The sequence below is a fragment of the Bombina bombina genome, chromosome 3, assembly GCF_027579735.1.
Source record: "Bombina bombina isolate aBomBom1 chromosome 3, aBomBom1.pri, whole genome shotgun sequence".
NCBI lineage: Eukaryota > Metazoa > Chordata > Amphibia > Anura > Bombinatoridae > Bombina > Bombina bombina.
Genome location: NC_069501.1, coordinates 1,019,921,626 through 1,019,944,691, shown reverse-complemented (window position 1 = coordinate 1,019,944,691; position 23,066 = coordinate 1,019,921,626). Strand labels below are relative to the sequence as shown.

General features: G+C 41.2%; 1 protein-coding gene across 1 annotated transcript in view; it reads right to left on the bottom strand.

Moving 5' to 3' along the window:
- Positions 1-3,414: 3,414 nt before the first annotated feature.
- Positions 3,415-23,066, bottom strand: part of OS9 (OS9 endoplasmic reticulum lectin) — a gene marked incomplete in the record, with an annotated part of 610,958 nt that continues 591,306 nt past the window's right edge. The window contains 1 exon segment of the mRNA XM_053708203.1: positions 3,415-5,003. Coding sequence (XP_053564178.1) covers positions 4,863-5,003 — 141 coding nt within the window.

The window sequence follows — 23,066 nt, the reverse complement described above, 5'->3', positions numbered from 1 at the left end:
ATTTCGAAAGGCACGGAAATTAGACTGTTTGGCCTTTGCTTTGGCCCTGTCCTGAGGAAGGGTGTGACCCTTACCTCCAGTAATGTCAGCAATAATTTCCTTCAAACCAGGCCCGAATAAGGTCTGCCCCTTGAAAGGAATGTTGAGTAATTTAGACTTCGAAGTCACGTCAGCTGACCAGGATTTAAGCCATAGCGCCCTACGCGCTTGGATGGCGAATCCGGAATTCTTAGCCGTTAGTTTAGTCAAATGAACAATGGCATCAGAAACAAATGAGTTAGCTAGCTTAAGTGTTCTAAGCTTGTCAATAATTTCAGTCAATGGAGCTGTATGGATGGCCTCTTCCAGGGCCTCAAACCAGAATGCCGCCGCGGCCGTGACAGGCGCAATGCATGCAAGGGGCTGTAAAATAAAACCTTGTTGAATAAACATTTTCTTAAGGTAACCCTCCAATTTTTTTATCCATTGGATCTGAAAAAGCACAACTGTCCTCAACAGGGATAGTAGTACGCTTTGCTAAAGTAGAAACTGCTCCCTCCACCTTAGGGACCGTCTGTCATAAGTCCCGTGTAGTGGCGTCTATTGGAAACATTTTTCTAAATATAGGAGGTGGGGAAAAAGGCACACCCGGTCTATCCCACTCCTTGCTAATAATTTCTGTAAGCCTTTTAGGTATAGGAAAAACATCAGTACTCACCGGTACCGCATAGTATTTATCCAGCCTACACAATTTCTCTGGTACTGCAACTGTGTTACAGTCATTCAGAGCAGCTAATACCTCCCCAAGCAACACACGGAGGTTCTCAAGCTTAAATTTAAAATTAGAAATCTCTGAATCAGGTTTCCCCGAATCAGAGATGTCACCCACAGACTGAAGCTCTGCATATTGTGACACAGTATCAGACATGGCCCTTACAGCATCTGCGTGCTCTGTATTTCTCCTAACCCCAGAGCAATCGCGCTTGCCTCTTAATTCAGGCAACCTGGATAATACCTCTGACAGGGTATTATTCATGATTGCAGCCATGTCCTGCAAGGTAATCGCTATGGGCGTCCCTGATGTAATTGGCGCCATATTAGCGTGCATCCCCTGAGCGGGAGGCGAAGGGTCTGACACATGGGGAGAGTTAGTCGGCATAACTTCCCCCTCGTCAGAATCTTCTGGTGATATTTCTTTTATAGTTAAAGACTGATCTTTACTGTTTAAGGTGAAATCAATACATTTAGTACACATTCTCCTATGGGGCTCCACCATGGCTTTCAAACATAATGAACAAGTAGTTTCCTCTGTGTCAGACATGTTTAAACAGACTAGCAATGAGACTAGCAAGCTTGGAAAACACTTTAAACAAGTTTACAAGCAATATAAAAAACGTTACTGCACCTTTAAGAAACACAAATTTTGTAAAAATTTGAAATAACAGTGAAAAAAGGCAGTTACACTAACGAAATTTTTACAGTGTATGTAACAAGTTAGCAGAGCATTGCACCCACTTGCAAATGGATGATTAACCCCTTAATACCCAAAATGGAATAATAAAAGACAAAAACGTTTTTTTTTTCCCAAACAGTCACAACAACTGCCACAGCTCTACTGTGGCTTTTTACCTCCCTCAAAAATGACTTTGAAGCCTTTTGAGCCCTCCAGAGATGTCCTGGATCATGCAGAGGGATACTGAATGTCTCTGTCAGTATTTTTAGCTGCACAGAAAAGCACTAAAAAAGGCCCCTCCCACTCATATTACAACATTGGAAAGCCTAAGGAAACTGTTACTAGGCAAAATTCAAGCCAGCCATGAGGAAAAAAACTAGGCCCCAATAACTTTTATCACCAAATACATATAAAAACGATTAAACATGCCAGCAAACGTTTTATATTACATTTTTATAAGAGTATGCATCTCTATTAATAAGCCTGATACCAGTAGCTATCACTGCATTTAAGGCTTTACTTACATTAGTTCGGTATCAGCAGCATTTTCTAGCAAATTCCATCCCTAGAAAAATATTAACTGCACATACCTTATTGCAGGAAAACCTGCACGCCATTCCCTCTCTGAAGTTAACAACTAGGAATACTAATTGTACAAAGAAAATACACTTAGGATTGATAGAAAAGAATACCACAAAAAAATAAATTTCTTTAACTCCAATTAATTATATAAATGTGGAATTACTCTATTTTTATAAGGGGTCCAGCAGGAGAAGCTAGTTCTCTCCTGTCTGTCGCTTTTTAACTGCTTGCCTAGTTTAAAAAAAGAACCTTTATCTACCTGAATATTTGCTGATTCCTGGTGCCTACTATTTACCTTAAAAATATAAGAATTTAAAAGTAAAACAGCCCTCGGATTGTAAGGGCTTAGCTTATCTTTCACTATATTGTTGTGGGCATCAGGCTAAATATATATAGCACTGTTCATTATACCAATCCTATTTAACTGGGTTTAAGTGTTTTTAACTCTTTCAGGCTACTTCTGTGTGAATGTTTGTTCCTAGTTGTTACAATAAAGTATTAAAGTATGAATGTAATGGAACATTTTAAAAAAATAGAGTAATTCCACATTTATATAATTAATTGGAGTTAAAGAAATTTATTTTTTTTGTGGTATTCTTTTCTATCAATCCTAAGTGTATTTTCTTTGTACAATTAGTATTCCTAGTTGTTTAGTTCTGCTCTCTAAGAATCCACATTAGATGTGTACCTTAACTATTATAAGTGACTACTAAGTACTGGTATATTATATACCCTTTCTGATTTATATAATAGGTACAATATCTACCACCGACTAACTCCTACTATCCCCTACCACATTTCAAAGCCCTCTCTGAAGTTACCTCACTCCTCAGAATATGTGAGAACAGCCATGGATCTTAGTTACTTCTGCTAAGATCATAGAAAACACAGGCAGATTCTTCTTCTAAATACTGCCTGAGATAAACAGTACACTCCGGCACCATTTAAAAATAACAAACTTTTGATTGAAGAATAAACTAAGTATAAAACACCACACTCCTCTTACGACCTCCATCTTGGTTGAGGCTTGCAAGAGAATGACTGGATATGACAGTTAGGGGAGGAGCTATATAGCAGCTCTGCTGTGGGTGATCCTCTTGCAACTTCCTGTTGGGAAGGAGAATATCCCATAAGTAATGGATGATCCGTGGAATGGATACACTTAACAAGAGAAAAAGGGTCTACGTTCAATGTGGGTGACAACAAAACCAGCACAACATTCAATCCTGTGTACAAAATGTGATCTGCACATTTGAAACCAGCTGGAGGAATGATCCAACTGACCTAACTTTAGGAAACTGAACTGACTCAAAAGCGATTGAAAGCCAGTTCTACCTATTTCAAAAGTTGTCTACCCAATTAACCTGTTACCTATGAGTAAAAGAAAGAAAAAATGCATATTTAATGTAAAAGTTACAGCAGTTTATTTATTCCTGAGCTATACAATAGCAAATTTACATTCTCTATGAAAAAAATAGCTGCCTATCCTGAATAGCTATATTTCCCAAACAAACTATTGCAATTAATCCTATAATAGGGCTTCATATGTATTGGTGTAACCCATGATCCCTCACAAGGAGCCTGAAATGTCAACCTTCAACATACTAGGACTGCATTCTGAGACGGTACATCTGTAGCGGTCAATTTTTCTTCCTTTTGCTTTAATCCTTTCCATAAAGTGCAATTGTTTTAGTACATTTTTTTCACAGAAATGCAAATTACATAAAGTACAACAAAGTTCCAAATTAAGTAGTTTGGGAAACACTGCTCTAGGAAATACTTTTTCAACACAATTACCAATTATTTTTTTTAAAAAACAACATTATTTTGTTTACAGAAAATGTTCTAAAAACAAATAACTTTATTGTTGTGTAGGGGAACAAATTATAGCAAGGCCTGTATTTATTCTTAAAGGGACAGTAAAAAAAAAACCTTTTTACTGTTCCTGCTGCATGATATAGAAAGGATGCAGGAGGCTATATGCAGCTTAATCTAAGATACGACTTTTAAGATGACTAAAGGTGTGGTCTGACCCTTTAAGCAATAAACTAGCAAGGTGCATTTCTATCCAATCTTATTAGTCCCTGCATTTAAACAATGCTGTGCATCAAAATAAAACAAGGTGCGCGTGTTTAATTTTAGATTTGTTAGCACCAAAAGAATGTATCCAGCTATTGCTATTTAAGGACCCCAACACTACAAAAGGAGATTGCCATGAATTAATAAAAAATAATTTATACAATAATTAACTTTATACAATAGAAGCATCACAATCCACAGATTATTTTAATATAAGACACAAAGGTTATTTTTACCTATTAATTTAACATGGTGCCATGCTGTGGTTCAAGAGACGCTTGTAAAAACCCCACAGTCTCAGTCTAACAAATTCAGCAGTTAAATAAGATGCTGCTTTAAATGGAGAAATGCAAAGTATGTATTTAACAACAAAAAACTGGGGAAAAACACATTAGTTAATATTTGCATCAAGGAATAAGTTGCTCTACCCACAAAGATTTAGAGCAGTCTTGAATTTTAACTTTTCAGATGCATAGTATTACCAATCATACAAGCAGACACATTTCTTGTATAGCGTGTTTAGTAGTAAAGAAATAGACAAAATGCTATAAGCAGTTCATTTTAATATTGCAGAACACAATTAATTCTAGAACTGCAAAACAATGAGAAACCAGAATTGTGCTTTGCAATGTTTAAACAGCTTTAAAGCATTGCATATCCTGCAGATATTAGGACGCCTTTGCATAATAAAAGTATCTTATTTGCAGATTCCAAATAATTCTGCGCTCCAGTATCTTTGAAAGACAAAAAAAACATGTGTTTTGTATGTTTAGAAATCCACATCATCAGAGTCTGAGTTTGCACTTTTGCTCTTGAGATCATCCTGATTTTCATTCCATACAAATCGATAGTTATCTTCTAGCTGCTGTTGTCGTTTCTGTTCTTTGTGTGCCTCTTCTGTCCCTTGAATCTACAGAAAAGACAATTAGTAAACATCTGTTGTAAAAAAAAAAAAATACATTCAGTATTTAATTGTGAAAAAGATGAATTACTACTATACCAACTATGCAAAAAGTACAATGGACTATCATAACCATTTACAAGTTAGGCGAAAAAGTTACTTGGGTCTTAAATAATAGGAACAAAGCATAATAATTATGTATGCATACAGAGTGATTGACAGAAAGTGAGAGATTTAGAGATCTCAAAGGTTCAAATGTGATTAATACTTTATTATATTACAGTGTGGTATTTTTTAATACATTGGAAATGTTTATCTATGATATAGTGATCTATCTAAAATGATTGACGAGTCCACGATTTCATCCTTACTTATGGGATATCGTCTCCTGGTCAGCAGGAGGAGGCAAAGAGCACCACAGCAGAGCTGTATATATAGCTCCTCCCTTCCCTCCCACTCCAGTCATTCGACCGAAGATAGGAAGAGAAAGGAAAAGCCAAGGTGCAGAGGTGACTGAAGTTTAACAAAAATAAAGACCTGTCTTAGAAAATGACAGGGTGGGCCGTGGACTCGTCATATTGTAAAAGAAATACATTTATCAGGTAAGCATAAATGTCCTTTTCTTTTACAAGATATGACGAGTCCACGGATTTCATCCTTACTTATGGGATACAATACCAAAGCTATAGGACACGAATGAAAGGGAGGGACAAGATAGGAACCTAAACGGAAGGCACCACTGCTTGAAGAACCTTTCTCACAAAAACCGCCTCGGACGAGGCAAAAGTATAAAATTTGGAAAATTTGGAAAAAGTGTGAAGAGACGACCAAGTTGCAGCCTTGCAAATCTGTTCAACAGAAGCATAATTTTTAAATGCCCATGAGAAAGCCAGAGCCCTAGTAGAATGAGCCGTAATTCTTTCAGGAGGCTGCTGTCCAGCAGTCTCATATGCAAAACGGATGATACTCTTCAGCCAGAAAGAGAGGTAGCCGTAGCTGTCTGACCCCTACGTTTCCCGGAAAAGACAACAAATAATTAAGATGATTGACAAAATTCTTTAGTCGCCTGCAAGGATTCTTTCGTGAAGATCCTGGGTGCCGTGGCCAGCCCGAAAGGAAGGGCCACGAACTGAAAGTGTTTGTCCATAAAGGCAAACCTCAGGAACTGGCGATGATCTTTGTGGATAGGAATATGAAGATATGCATCCTTTAAGTCCACGGTAGTCATATATTGACCCTCCTGGATCAATGGAAGAATTGTCCGGATAGTCTCCATCTTGAAGGATGGAACTCTGAGAAACTTGTTTAGACTCTTGAGATCTAAAATGGGTCGGAATGTTCCCTTTTTTTTGGGAACCACAAAAAGATTTGAGTAAAACCCCTGCCCCTGCTCCTGTATTGGAACTGGGCAAATTACTCCCATAGTGGAGATATCTTTTACACAACGTAAGAACCAGTGTTAATTTTGACGGCAAATTTCAATTTAGTCTTAGTTTTAGTCTTTTGACTAAAATGCCATTTTAGTTTTAGTTGTATTTTAGTCATCTGAATTGTTTTAGTTTTAGTCGACTGAATCTCCAGTAGATTTTAGTCGACTAAAATCTAAGGAGTTTAGTTAAAGTGTAATGCATTATTTAAGCATTTCTCTATAATTTGCAAACTGATTATATACTCCAGGAGTAAACATAACACCTGTTAATATTTATGGTATTAAGGTTTAAACATGCAATACAGACACAGATTTAGCCGTTGTGATATGCAACATCTTTATTAAACTTAAAATTAAATAAAACCACGTTTCATAAACCAACAGAAGTGCAACTTTAAAATATAAAAAATCAAAACTGTAAACTGTATTGGCTGTATTGCACATATTACCTAATATAAAAACTTTAACAGTTCTCTGTTAATAATTAAAACAGGTATCAAGTAACTCAACAAAAAGTTTCTGCAGCTAGCACAGGCATAACAAACCCATATTCGTGGTTTATGCTTATTTCTATAGGAAGAATCAATTGATTGTTCACAGATTCGTAAAATGTTCGGCAAACATTAGCACTACTCTAGAACTTCCAAACTCATTATATACTCCTGGAGTAAAGGTTTATTAACCAATTTTTATTTGTGGTATTAAGGTTTGAACATGCAATGCAGATTTAACAGATTTAACTGTTGTGGTATAGAACATGTCTTTATCTTAAAATTTAATAAAATTAAGTTTCGTAAATTATACAAAAGAGAAATAATTGGATATGGATTGATTATAACACCTTGCATAAAATGTTTTTGTCAGCAAATTTTGATTTAGTTTTAGTCATAGTCTTGACTAAAATGTCATTTTGATTTAGTTTTAGTCATAGTCTTTTGACTAAAATGTCATTTTGATTTAGTTTTAGTCATATTCTTTTGACTAAAATGTCATTTTAGTTTTAGTCGTATTTTAGTTATCAGAATTTCTTTAGTTTTATAGTCATTTTAGTCGACGAAATTAATACTGGTAAGAACGCCTCTCTTTTTATCTGGTCTACAGACCATCGTGAAAGAAGAAACCTTCCCCTTGGGAAGGAATTTTTTTTAACTTCAACCGATACCCTTGAGACACACTTTCTAGTGTCCAGGGATCCTGAACGTCTCTTATCCAAGCCTGGACAAAGAGAGAAAGTCTGCCCCCTACTAGATCCGGTCCTGGATCGGGGGCCTCTTGGGAGCAGCAGCGGGCTTCTTGGGTTGTTTACCCTTGTTCCAAGCCTGGTTGGGTCTCCAGGTGGCTTTGGCTTGAGAATAGTTGCCTTCCTGTTTAGCGGCAGAGGAAGGGGGGATTCCTTTGAAATTACGAAAGGAACGAAAATTACTCTGTCTTCCCCTTTGCTTAGATGTTTGGTCTTGAGGAGATGACACTTACCTCCCGTAATATCAGAAAGGATTTCTTTCAAATCAGGCCTGAATAGGGTCTTTCCCTTGAAAGGAATAGCCAAAAGCTTGGATTTAGAGGACACATCCGCAGACCAAGATTTTAACCATAAAGCTCTTCGTGCTAAGATGGAGAATCCTGAACTCTTAGCAGCTAACTTGGTTATCTGAAAGGAAACATCCGTAATAAAAGAATTAGCCAGCTTCAGCGCCTTAATTCTGTCCTGCATTTCCTCTAAAGCGGTCTCAGTTCTAAGAGACTCTTCTAGAGCGTCAAACCAAAAAGCAGCCGCAGTCGTGACTGTTACAATGCAGGCCGCCGGTTGCAATAAAAACCCCTGATTAATATAGAGTTTTTTGAGAAGACCCTCCAACGTCTTATCCATGGGGTCTTTGAAAGCACAACTGTCCTCGATAGGAATAGTTGTATGCTTCGCCAGAGTAGAAATAGCTCCCTCCACCTTAAGGACCGTCTGCCAAGAGTCCCAAACAGTGTCAGCTATAGGATACATTTTCTTAAAAAACACAATTTATGCTTACCTGATAAATTTATTTATCTTGTGGTGTATCCAGTCCACGGATCATCCATTACTTGTGGGGATATTCTCCTTCCCAACAGGAAGTTGCAAGAGGACACCCACAGCAGAGCTGCTATATAGCTCCTCCCCTAACTGCCATATCCAGTCATTCGACCGAAACAAGCAGAGAAAGGAGAAACCATAGGGTGAAGTGGTGACTGTAGTTTAATCTAAAATTTTGACCTGCCTTAAAATGACAGGGCGGGCCGTGGACTGGATACACCACAAGAGAAATATATTTATCAGGTAAGCATAAATTGTGTTTTCTCTTGTAAGGTGTATCCAGTCCACGGATCATCCATTACTTGTGGGATACCAATACCAAAGATAAAGTACACGGATGAAGGGAGGGACAAGGCAGGTACTTAAACGGAAGGTACCACTGCCTGTAAAACCTCTCTCCCAAAAATAGTTTCCGAAGAAGCAAAAGTATAAAATTTGTAGAATTTGGAAAAAGTATGAAGTGAAGACCAAGTCGCCGCCTTGCAAATTTGTTCAACAGAAGCCTCATTTTTAAAGGCCCAAGTGGAAGCCACAGCTCTAGTAGAATGAGCTGTAATCCTTTCAGGAGGCTGCTGTCCAGCAGTCTCATAGGCTAAGCGGATTATGCTTCTTAGCCAAAAAGAAAGAGGTTGCCGAAGCCTTTTGACCTCTCCTCTGTCCAGAGTAAACAACAAACAAAGCAGATGTTTGACGAAAATCTTTAGTAGCTTGTAAGTAAAACTTTAAAGCACGAACCACGTCCAGATTATGTAAAAGACGTTCCTTCTTTGAAGAAGGATTAGGACACAATGATGGAACAACAATCTCTTGATTGATATTCTTGTTAGAAACCACCTTAGGTAAAAACCCAGGTTTTGTACGCAGAACTACCTTATCTGCATGGAAGATCAGATAAGGAGAATCACATTGTAAAGCAGATAACTCGGAGACTCTACGAGCCGAGGAAATAGCCATCAAAAAAAGAACTTTCCAAGATAAAAGCTTGATATCTATGGAATGAAGAGGTTCAAACGGAACCCCTTGAAGAACTTTAAGAACCAAATTTAAGCTCCATGGGGGAGCAACAGGTTTAAACACAGGCTTGATTCTAACCAACGCCTGACAAAACGCCTGAACGTCTGGAACATCCGCCAGACGCTTGTGCAAAAGAATAGACAGTGCAGAGATCTGTCCCTTCAAAGAACTAGCTGATAATCCTTTCTCCAAACCCTCTTGGAGAAAAGATAATATCCTGGGAATCCTAACCTTACTCCATGAGTAACTCTTGGATTCACACCAATAAAGATATTTACGCCATATCTTATGGTAGATTTTCCTGGTAACAGGCTTTCGTGCCTGTATTAAGGTATCAATGACAGACTCGGAGAAGCCACGCTTTGATAAAATCAAGCGTTCAATCTCCATGCAGTCAGTCTCAGAGAAATTAGATTTGGATGATTGAAAGGACCTTGAAGTAGAAGGTCTCGTCTCAAAGGCAGAGTCCAAGGTGGAAAGGATGACATGTCCACTAGGTCAGCATACCAGGTCCTGCGTGGCCACGCAGGCGCTATCAAAATCACTGATGCTCTCTCCTGCTTGATTTTGGCAATCAGTCGAGGGAGCAGAGGAAACAGTGGAAACACATAAGCCAGGTTGAAAGACCAAGGCGCTGCTAGAGCATCTATCAGCGTCGCTTCCGGGTCCCTGGACTTGGATCTGTAATAAGGAAGCTTGGCGTTCTGGCGAGACGCCATGAGATCCAGTTCTGGTTTGCCCCAACGATGAATCAATTGAGTAAACACCTTCGGATGGAGTTCCCACTCCCCCGGATGAAAAGTCTGACGACTTAGAAAATCCGCCTCCCAGTTCTCTACACCTGGGATATGGATCGCTGATAGGTGGCAAGAGTGTTTCTCTGCCCAGCGAATTATTTTGGAGACTTCTAACATCGCTAAGGAACTCCTTGTTCCCCCTTGATGGTTGATGTAAGCCACAGTCGTGATGTTGTCCGACTGAAATCTGATGAACCTCAGGGTTGTTAACGGAGGCCAAGCCGGAAGAGCATTGAATATTGCCCTCAATTCCAGAATATTTATTGGGAGGAGTTTCTCCTCCTGAGTCCCCGATCCCTGAGCCTTCAGGGAGTTCCAGACTGCACCCCAACCTAGAAGGCTGGCATCTGTTGTTACAATTGTCCAATCTGGCCTGCGAAAGGTCATACCTTTGGACAGATGGACCCGAGATAGCCACCAGAGAAGAGAATCTCTGGTCTCTTGATCCAGATTTAGTAGAGGGAACAAATCTGTATAATCCCTATTCCACTGACTGAGCATGCATAGTTGCAGCGGTCTGAGATGTAGGCGTGCAAACGGAACTATGTCCATTGCCGCTACCATTAAGCCAATTACCTCCATGCACTGAGCCACCGAAGGGCGCGGAATAGAATGGAGAACACGGCAAGAATTTAGAAGTTTTGATAACCTGGACTCCGTCAGGTAAGGAAGGAGACTCTTGTGAGTGGGGACAGAGAACTCTTTTCCTCGTTCACTTTCCACCCATGCAACCTCAGAAATGCCAGAACTATGTCCGTATGGGACTTGGCAATTTGGAAGTTTGGCGCCTGTATCAGGATATCATCTAGATAAGGGGCCACTGCTATGCCCCGCGGCCTTAGGACCGCCAGAAGTGACCCCAGAACCTTTGTAAAAAATTCTTGGGGCTGTAGCTAACCCGAAGGGAAGAGCCACAAACTGGTAATGCCTGTCCAGAAAGGCAAACCTTAGGAACCGATGATGATCTTTGTGTATCAGAATGTGAAGGTAAGCATCCTTTAAATCCACCGTAGTCATATATTGACCCTCCTGGATCATAGGTAGGATGGTCCGAATAGTTTCCATTTTGAATGATGGAACTCTGAGGAATTTGTTTAAGATCTTTAGATCCAAGATTGGTCTGAAGGTTCCCTCTTTTTTGGGAACCACAAACAGATTTGAGTAAAATCCCTGTCCCTGTTCCTCCTTTGGAACTGGATGGATCACTCCCATAACTAGGAGGTCTTGCACACAGTGTAAGAATGCCTCTTTCTTTATCTGGTTCACAGATAATCGTGAAAGGCGAAATCTCCCTTGTGGAGGGGAAGCCTTGAAGTCCAGAAGATACCCCTGAGATATAATCTCCAACGCCCAGGGATCCTGAACATCTCTTGCCCACGCCTGGGCGAAGAGACACTTGCAAATGGATGATTAACCCCTTAATGCAAAAAACAGATCAAAAAAACGAAATAAATGTTTTTTAAACAGTCACAACAACTGCCACAGCTCAGCTGTGGCCCTACCTTCCTCAATAAACGACTTTTGAAGCATTCATAGCCCTTCAGAAATGTCCTATAGCATGCAGGGGACTGCTGAGGGAAGCTGAATGTCTCTGTCTGTAATTTTAACTGCACAAAAAAGCGCTAAAATAGGCCCCTCCCACTCATACTACAACAGTGGAAAGCCTCAGGAAACTGTTTCTAGGCGAAAATCAAGCCAGCCATGTGGAAAAAACTAGGCCCCAATAAGTTTTATCACCAAAGCATATATAAAAATGATTAAACATGCCAGCAAACGTTTTATATTGCCATATTATAAGAGTATATATCTCTGGTAGTAAGCCTGATACAAGTTGCTATTAAATCACTGTTTTTAGGCTTAACTTACATTAATCCGGTACCAGCAGCATTTTCTAGACCCTAAAAAAAACCCATAAAACTGCACATACCTCATAGCAGGATGACCTGCACTCCATTCTCCCTCTGAAGTTACCTCACTCCTCAGACATATGTGAGAACAGCAGTGGATCTTAGTTACAAGCTGCTAAGATCATAGAAAACGCAGGCAGATTCTTCTTCTAAATACTGCCTGAGATAAAATAGTACAACTCCGGTACTATTTGAAAATAAACTTTTGATTGAAGAAAAAACTAACTATATTTTACCACTCTCCTCTTACTACCTCCATCTTTGTTGAGAGTTGCAAGAGAATGACTGGATATGGCAGTTAGGGGAGGAGCTATATAGCAGCTCTGCTGTGGGTGTCCTCTTGCAACTTCCTGTTGGGAAGGAGAATATCCCCACAAGTAATGGATGATCCGTGGACTGGATACACCTTACAAGAGAAATAGGGGAAGGGGAAAACGGGATATCCGGTCTTTCCCATTTCCTAGCAATAATTTCCAAAATTCTCTTAGGAACCGGAAAAACATCAGAATAAGAAGGGACCTCTAAGTATTTGTCCATCTTACTCAATTTCTCTGGTGGGACCATAATAGAGTCACAGTCGTCCAGAGTCACTAAAACATCTCGCAGCAAAAGGCGGAGGTGTTCAAGTTTAAATCTGACGTCCGAATCGGTCGGGAGTAATGCACTTCCTGAGTCAGACAGTTCCCCCTCAGACAGGGCCTCCCTACCCCCCAATTCAGAGCCCTGGGAAGGTATATCGGAGATAGCCATTAAAGCATCAGAAGTCGCAGGGACCACATGGGTTTCTGTCCTGCTGCGTTTGCCTTGTAACACTGGCAACTTAGATAAAAGTTCTGTAAGAATGGATGACATAACTGCAGCCATATCCTGCAGAGTGAATGAAGTGGACGCAGTTGAAGAACACGGCGTCGCTTGGGCGGGCGTTAAAGGTTGTGACGCTTGGAAAGAAAGTTGCGGCATACCCTGAGACTCATCAGTCTGAGAAGCATCCTTAGACACACTTGCATTAAAGAAAATTTGTTCTTTAAAATTGTAAAGCCCTCTCAGTACATGAGGCACAAAAAGGAATAGGGGGTTCCACATTGGCATCTAAACACATAGAACATGCACTTTCCTGAAGTTCAGCCATGGCAAACAAAACAGCAATAGCAATACTGATAGTCTTTTTTCTTAATTAAAAATAATTATGAAAGCCAAAACTTATAGAAATTTTTTGGAAAAAACTAAATTTATGCTTACCTGATAAATTTATTTCTCTTGTGGTGTATCCAGTCCACGGGTTCATCCATTACTTGTGGGATATTCTCCTTCCCAACAGGAAGCTGCAAGAGGACACCCACAGCAGAGCTGTCAATATAGCTCCTCCCCTAACTGCCACCCCCAGTCATTCGACCGAAGACAAGCAAATAAAAAAGGAGAAATTATAGGGTGCAGTGGTGACTGTAGTTTAAAAATAAAAAACACCTGCCTTAAAATGACAGGGCGGGCCGTGGACTGGATACACCACAAGAGAAATAAATTTATCAGGTAAGCATAAATTTTGTTTTCTTTTGTAAAGGTGTTTATCCATTACTTGTGGGATACCAATAACAAAGCTTTAGGACACGGATGAAGGGAGGGACAAGGCAGGAAACTTAAACGGAAGGAACCACTGCCTCTAAGACCTTTCTCCCAAAAATAGCCTCCGAAGAAGCAAAAGTATCAAATTTATAGAATTTAGAAAAGGTATGAAGCGAAGACCAAGTCGCCACCTTACAAATCTGTTCAACAGAGGCCTCATGTTTAAAAGCCCATGTGGAAGCTACTGCTCTAGTAGAATGAGCTGTAATTCTTTCAGGAGGCTGCTGGCCAGCAGTCTCATAAGCTAAGCGAATTATGCTTCTTAGCCAAAAGGAAAAAGAAGTTGACAAAGCCTTTTGGCCTCTCCTCTGTCCAGAGTAGACAACAAAGCAGATGTTTGACGAAAATCTTTCGTAGCTTGCAAATAAAACTTTAAAGCACGAACCACATCAAGATTGTGTAATAAACGTTCCTTCTTTGAAAAAGGATTAAGACATAGGGAAGGAACAACAATCTCCTGATTGAAATTCTTATTAGATACCACCTTAGGCAGAAACCCAGGTTTGGTACGTAACACTACCTTATCTGCATGGAAAATCAGATAAGGGGAATCACACTGTAAAGCAGATAACTCCGAAACTCTTCGAGCCGAGGAGATAGCTACTAAAAATAGAACTTTCCAAGATAAAAGCTTAATATCTATGGAATGCAAAGGTTCAATCGGAACCCCTTGAAGAACTTTAAGAACTAAATTTAAACTCCATGGCGGAGCAACAGGTTTAAACACAGGCTTGATTCTAACTAAAGCCTGACAAAACGCCTGAACGTCTGGAAGCTCAGCCAGACGTTTGTGCAAAAGAATAGACAGAGCAGAAATCTGTCCCTTTAAGGAACTAGCTGACAATCCCTTCTCCAATCCTTCTTGGAGAAAAGATAATATCCTAGGAATCCTGACCTTACTCCATGAGTAACCCTTGGATTCACACCAATCTTATGATAGATTTTCCTGGTGACAGGCTTTCGAGCCTGAATTAAGGTATCAATGACTGATTCGGAAAAACCACGCTTTGATAGAATAAAGCGTTCAATCTCCAAGTAGTCAGACGTAGAGAAATTAGATTTGGATGTTTGAAGGAACCTTGAAGTAGAAGGTCCTGCCTTAGCGGCAGAGTCCATGGTGGAAAGGATGACATGTCCACCAGATCTGCATACCAAGTCCTGTGTGGCCACGCAGGGGCTATCAAGATCACCAAAGCTCTCTCCTGCTTGATCTTGGCAATCAGACGAGGGAGCAGAGGAAACAGTGGAAACACATAAGCCAGGCTGAAGGACCAGGGCGCTGCTAGAGCATCTATCAGCGCTGCCTGGGGATCCCTGGACCCGTAACAAGGAAGCTTGGCGTTCTGACGAGACGCCATGAGATCCAGTTCTGGTTTGCCCCAAAGTTGGATCAACTGGGCAAATACCTCCGGATGGAGCTCCCACTCCCCCGGATGAAAATACGCCTCCCAGTTCTCTACTCCTAGGATATGGATAGCTGAGAGATGGCAAGAGTGAACCTCTGCCCATAGAATTATCTTTGAAACCTCCAACATTGCCAGGGGGCTCCTTGTTCCCCCCCCTGATGGTTGATAAAGGCTACAGTCGTGATGTTGTCCGACTGAAATCTGATGAACCTGACTGCAGCCAGCTGAGGCCAAGCCTGAAGAGCATTGAATATCGCTCTTAGTTCCAGAATGTTTATCGGAAGGAGGGCCTCCTCCTGAGTCCACGAACCCTGAGCCTTCAGGGAGTTCCAGACTGCACCCTAGCCCAGAAGGCTGGCATCTGTCGTTACTATAGTCCATTCTGGCCTGCGGAAACTCATTCCCTTGGACAGATGGACCCGAGATAGCCACCAGAGAAGAGAATCCCTGGTCTCTTGATCCAGATTTAGTAGAGGGGACAAATCTGTGTAATCCCCATTCCACTGATTGAGCATGCAAAGTTGCAGTGGTCTGAGATGTAGGCGGGCAAACGGAACTATGTCCATTGCCGCTACCATTAATCCGATTACCTCCATACACTGAGCCACTGACGGACGAGAAATGGAATAAAGAGCACGGCAGGAAGTTAGAAGTTTTGACAACCTGACCTCTGTCAGATAAATCTTCATTTCTACTGAATCTATCAGAGTTCCTAGGAAGGAAACTCTTGTGAGAGGTGAGAGAGAACTCTTTCCTTCGTTCACCTTCCACCGGTGAGACCTTAGGAATGCCAGAACAATGTCCACATGGGACCTGGCGATATGAAAAGTTGACGCCTGTATCAGGATGTCGTCTAGGTAAGGGGCTACTGCTATACCCCGCGGTCTTAGAACCACCAGAAGGGACCCTAGAACCTTCGTAAAGATTCTTGGTGCCGTGGCTAACCCGAAGGGAAGAGCCACAAACTGGTAATGCTTGTCTAGGAAGGCAAACCTGAGAAACTGATGATGATCCCTGTGTATCGGAATATGTAGATAAGCATCCTTTAAATCTACGGTAGTCATATATTGACCCTCCTGGATCGTAGGTAGGATGGTTCGAATAGTCTCCATCTTGAAGGATGGGACCCTGAGAAATTTGTTTAGGATCTTGAGATCCAAGATTGGTCTAAAAGTTCCCTCTTTCTTGGGAACTATAAACAGATTTGAATAGAAGCCCTGCCCCTGTTCCTCCTTTGGAACTGGGTGGATCACTCCCATAACTAGTAGGTCTTGAACGCAATGTAAGAATGCCTCTCTCTTTATCTGGTTTGCAGATAATTGTGAGAGATGAAAACTCCCCTTTGGAGATGAAGCTTTGAAATCCAGAAGATATCCCTGGGAAACAATCTCCAGAGCCCAGGGATCCTGGACGTCTCTTGCCCAAGCCTGGGCGAAGAGAGAAAGTCTGCCCCCCCACTAGATCCGGTCCCGGATCGGGGGCTACTCCTTCATGCTGTCTTAGAGGCAGCAGCAGGCTTTTTGGCCTGTTTCCCCTTGTTCCAAGCCTGGTTAGGTCTCCAGACTGGCTTGGACTGGGCAAAATTTCCCTCTTGTTTTGTAGAAGAGGAAGATGAAGCTGCGCCACTCTTGAAGTTTCGAAAGGAACGAAAATTAGTCTGTTTGGTCCTTAACTTGTTGGACCTATCCTGGGGAAGGGCGTGGCCTTTTCCTCCAGTAATATCAGAAATGATCTCCTTCAGTCCAGGCCCAAATAGGGTCTGCCCTTTGAAGGGGATCTTGAGAAGTTTAGACTTTGAAGTGACATCAGCTGACCAGGATTGAAGCCATAGTGCCCTACGTGCCTGAATGGCAAAACCTGAATTTTTAGCCGTTAGCTTGGTTAAATGAAAAACGGCGTCAGAAATAAATGAATTGGCTAACTTAAGAGCTTTAAGCCTGTCAAGCATATCATCCAACGGGGTCTCTACCTGTAAAGCCTCCTCCAGAGACTCGAACCAGAAAGTTGCTGCAGCAGTGACTGGGGCAATGTATGCAAGAGGCTGGAGAATAAAACCTTGTTGTATAAAATTTTTCTTAAGGAAACCCTCTAATTTCTTATCCATAGGATCTAGGAAAGCACAACTGTACGCTTAGCTAGGGTAGAGACTGCTCCCTCCACCTTAGGGACCGTCTGCAACAAGTCCCGTGTAGCGGCATCTATAGGAAACATTTTCATAAAAGCAGGAGGGGGAGAGAACGGCACACCTGGTCTATCCCATTCCTTAGTAATAATTTCTGAAAACCTCTTAGGGATTGGAAAAACATCAGTGTAAACAGGCACTGCAAAGTATTTGTCCATTTTACACAATTTCTCTGTGACTACAATGGTGTCACAGTCATCCAGAGTCGCTAAAACCTCCCTGAGCAACACGCGGAGGTGTTCAATCTAAAATTTAAATGCTGTAATTTCAGAGTCAGACTGAAGTAACGCCTTCCCTGAATCAGAGAAGTCACCCACAGATAGAAGCTCTCCTGCTTCAACTTCTGCACATTATGAGGGTATATCAGACATAGCTACTAAAGCGTCAGAGAGCTCTGTATTTGTTCTAGCCCCAGAGCTGTCCCGCTTTCCTTGTAACCCTGGCAGTTTGGACAATACCTCTGTGAGGGTATGATTCATAACTGCCGCCATGTCTTGTAAAGTAAACGCATTGGACGCGCTAGATGTACTTGGCGTCCCTTGAGCGGGAGTTATAGGTTCTGACACGTGGGGAGAGCTAGATGGCATAACCTCTTTTTTGTCAGTCTCAGAAACCTCAGGTGATAAATCTTTAAAAGCCATAATATGGTCTTTATAACTTATAGAAAGGTCAGTGCATTTGGTACACATTCTAAGAGGGGGTTCCACAATGGCTTCTAAACATAATGAACAAGGAGTTTCCTCTATGTCAGACATGTTTAACAGACTAGTAATGAGACCAGCAAGCTTGGAAAACACTTTAATAAATGTGAAAAAAGCAATAAAAAAACGGTACTGTGCCTTTAAGAGAAAAAAACTACCACATAAACTGCAAAACAGTGAAAAAAAGTAGTAAACTCTATGAAATGTTTACAGTGTGTATAAGGGACTAAAGCAGCATTGCACCCACTTGCAAATGGATGATTAACCCCTCAGGCCCAAAAACGAATAAGAAAAACATTAAACCTGTTAAACAGTCAAACACACTGCCACAGCTCTATTGTGGCTCCTACCTGTCCTTAAATACGATTTTTGCAGGAACAAAACCCTCTATAGAGGTCCTATAAGCCAGAGGACTCCTTCAGGGAAGCTGGATGTCTCAGACTGAAAACGAAAATAGGCCCCTCCCACCATGCACTCAAAGTCAGAGGGCCTTAAAATACTCCTAGGAGTAATCTAACAAGCCATGTGGAAACTAGGCCCCAAATAAAGATTTATCACCCTCAGAGAAAAAACGTTTTTATTTATAAATCATGCAAACGTTTTTACACTAAGTAATATAGGTATTAACATGAATATTATCCCTTTTTGCAAGCATGATCCCAGTTGTTGTTAAATCACTGTATCAGGCTTACCTTAAATATACCAGGCACTGTCAGCATTTTCTAGACCTTATCTCTCTAGAAAAAATATACTGAACATACCTCAAAGCAGGCAATCTGCAGACCGTCCCCCCAACTGAAGTTTTCTTTCCATACTCTTCAGTTATGTGTGAGAACAGCAATGGACCTTAGTTTCAAACCGCTAAGATCATCAAACCTCCAGGCAGAAGTCTTCTTCCAATTTCTGCCTGAGAGTAAAAACAGTACAACGCCGGTACCGTTTAAAAATAACAAACTTTTGATTGAAGGTAAAAATTACACTAAGTCACCACATCTCTCTTGATACTTCCTTTCTTGTCGAGAGCTGCAAGAGAATGACTGGGGGTGGCAGTTAGGGGAGGAGCTATATAGACAGCTCTGCTGTGGGTGTCCTCTTGCAGCTTCCTGTTGGGAAGGAGAATATCCCACAAATAATGGATGAACCCGTGGACTGGATACACCTTTACAAGGGAAAACAAGCATACTGCGTCTTTAAAAAATAAACACTGCAATAATTTTTCTGCTCCGCAATAAAACTATGCAATAATAGGGAGCATTATAAGACCCTTAGTAAATATTACTCTCTCTGTTCAATTTGGTTATACATAATGTTTTAATAAACTTTGGCACATGCACCTCACCACAGCTCTGCTACGGCGCCTACCTACCCCCACGAGACACCAACTACTCCGTGAACGGCGCTCCCAAGCCTGTTTGTGAAAGTTGCATACACAAACTGACTTAGGCCACACCGGAGCCCAGAGACCTGCTGCCGATCGAGGATCCGGATAAATACTGCACGGCTAAGCGCGTGAAGCTAAGCCCCGCCCATCGTGGGCATAAATTAAGTCCCCAGCAAAGGAAACCGCATGGGAATAAAAAATATCGGTTTAACCACGTAAACCATAACAATGCCAATGAGTCCCTCAAATAAACAATACAGTCCCCTGTCCTTATAAGTTTCATCCACAGTTATCAATGAACACTTGGGGAACAACTCCGCAATCTCTCAGCGTCAAGCCCACAAACATAGTATACCCACTGGGTTAAAAACACATAAGGGTACTTTTTGGTAAATTGATTCTCCAACCATGTTTCCGAAGAAACAACACTAGTTGATTTGTGTGAGATTCTGCAGTATGTAAAGACTGAGCTAGTACCAAGATATCGTCCAAATAAGGAAACACCGCAATACCCCGCTCTCTGATTACAGAGAGTAGTGCACCGAGAACCTTTGAAAAGATTGTTGGAGCTGTCGCTAGGCCAAAAGGAAGAGCAACAAATTTGTAATGCTTGTCTAGAAAAGAGAATCTCCTATGAAATAGATCCCCTGTGAGGAAAACCATTGCATTCAATAGGTGATACTCCCTTCACATCCCTCTGACATTCACTGTACTCTGAGAGGAATTGGGCCTAAAAATACTGAGAAGCGCATATCAACGTAGAAATCTTAGCACAAACTTACTTCACCACCTCCATAGGAGGCAAAGTTTGTAAAACTGAATTGTGGGTGTGGTGAGGGGTGTATTTATAGGCATTTTGAGGTTTGGGAAACTTTGCCCCTCCTGGAAGGATTGTATATCCCATATGTCACTAGCTCATGGACTCTTGCCAATTACATGAAAGAAAAGGATAGATTTACTAGGAATCAAAACCCCAGAGTAGAGCTCTGACCGCTACTTAAAAACTGGCATGCCCATAACCCATGACAGGAACTTCACTGTTACCTTCCATAAAGAAGGAACACTCCCAAGGGGAAGTATTGTGACCCACAGCATCCTAATACCAGAATCTAGTCCCATGATCTAGAGTACGTAAGAAAGGGACAAGACCTTCTGATGCAAGAAAAACAAGGACCCACAGGCCTTCACGGACACTGAGGTACCTCCAAATCAAGGAGAGCAACGCAAGCACCCATCCCGCACCCTAGGTGAGGAGAAGAGGAAGAAACAGTAACACCCTACCAATAGAGGCGAGATCATTCGGCCCACAACGCCAGCCCAGTTGATACGACAACTGGAAGTCTACGAGGAAGCATTAGATGCCCCCGAAGACAAGTATGGACTTGTGAAAGAGACCTCAAACTTAAGCCTCAAGGAGCTTTTAATCTCCCATGAGAGTCAAAACACCACGTCCCCTCAAGGGACAAGCGGGAGATCCAAACCCTAAGGTTAAACTGAACCGCCCATGCCTGTTACAGGCAAGAGACATGGTCCTAAGCCAGAGTCCTCGAGAATGGTACAGATCGCAAGATCTAACCGCCTGAGGAACCTATAAGCAGCCTCCTATAGTTAGGGGCGCACCCAAGAATGAGCCTTCCACTATATAAAGATGTAGAGTACCAGCAACAGCCTCAAACCCAAGAGTCTAAAAAAAAACTCCTGAACAGTCTAAGAAAACAGCAACCACATCGGATCATAAGGTAATCCTTTGTAGACAGGCTTAACCACCTGATCTACACGCTGGTGTATATAAATGGTTATTTTCTTGACCCCAGAAAGGTGAAGGTCTGTATCTGACCCCTGACCTCCTATTCGCAAGCCCAAAGGCTAGATCTCCATAAGGCCGAAGCACCCGAGAGTCTACAGACCACTGTAAGACAAGGGGCAGATCTTAGATTAATAAGACGACAGTCTCCAGCGATCTTCCCAGGATCGGACTCCCGAAAATCCTGTAACAGGAATAACAATGGGAGCTTTGCAGCTCCTGGCAGAAAGGACGGGGTGATCCACCCCCCTGCACTCCAAGCACTAGAGCAAACGAGAAGTTGAGAAAAACATAATTTATGTAAGAACTTACCTGATAAATTAATTTCTTTCATATTGGCAAGAGTCCATGAGCTAGTGACATATGGGATATACAATCCTACCAGGAGGGGCAAAGTTTCCCAAACCTCAAAATGCCTATAAATACACCCCTCACCACACCCACAATTCAGTTTAAAGAATAGCCAAGCAGTGGGGTGATAAAGAAAGGAGTAGAAAGCATCAACAAAGGAAATTTGGAAAGATTTGTGCTTTATACAAAAAATCATAACCACCATAAAAAGGGTGGGCCTCATGGACTCTTGCCAATATGAAAGAAATTAATTTATCAGGTAAGTTCTTACATAAATTATGTTTTCTTTTATGTAATTGGCAAGAGTCCATGAGCTAGTGACATATGGGATATCAATACCCAAGATGTGGAGTCTTCCACTCAAGAGTCACTAGAGAGGGAGGGAATAAAAATAAAAACAGCCATATTTCGCTGAAAAAATTAATCCACAACCCAAAAAAATAAGTTTATTTTCATTTTTGAAAAGCAGAAGAATCAAACTGAAACAGCTGCCTGAAGAACTTTCTACCAAAAACTGCTTCCGAAGAAGCAAATACATCAAAACGTTAGAATTTAGTAAATGTATGCAAAGAGGACCAAGTCACCGCTTTGCAAATCTAATCAACTGAAGCTTCATTCTTAAAAGCCCACAAAGTGGAGACTGATCTAGTAGAATGAGCTGTAATTCTCTGAGGTGGGGCCTGACCAGACTCCAAATAAGCTTGATGAATCAAAAGTTTCAACCAAGAAGCCAAGGAAATAGCAGAAGCCTTCTGACCTTTCCTAGGACCAGAAAATAAAACAAATAGACTAGAAGTCTTCCTGAAATCTTTAGTAGCTTCCACATAATATTTCAAAGCTCTTACCACATCCAAAGAATGTAAGGATCTCTCCAAAGAATACTTAGGATTGGGACATAAGGAAGGGACAACAATTTCTCTACTAATGTTGTTAGAATTCACAACCTTAGGTAAAAATTGAAAAGAAGTCCGCAAAACTGCCTTATCCTGATGAAAAATCAGAAAAGGGGACTCACAAGAAAGAGCAGATAGCTCAGAAACTCTTCTAGCAGAAGAGATAGCCAAAAGGAACAACACTTTCCAAGAAAGTAGTTTAATGTCCAAAGAATGCATAGGCTCAAATGGAGAAGCCTGTAAAAGCCTTCAGAACCAAATTAAGACTCCAAGGAGGAGAAATTGATTTAATGACAGGCTTAATACGAACTAAAGCCTGTACAAAACAGTGAATATCAGGAAGTATAGCAATCTTTCTGTGAAATAAAATAGATAGAGCGGAGATTTGTCCTTTTAAGGAACTTGCAGACAAACCCTTATCCAAACCATCCTGAAGGAACTGTAAAATTCTAGGAATTCTAAAAGAATGCCAGGAGAATTTATGAGAAGAACACCATGAAATGCAAGTCTTCCAAACTCTATAAT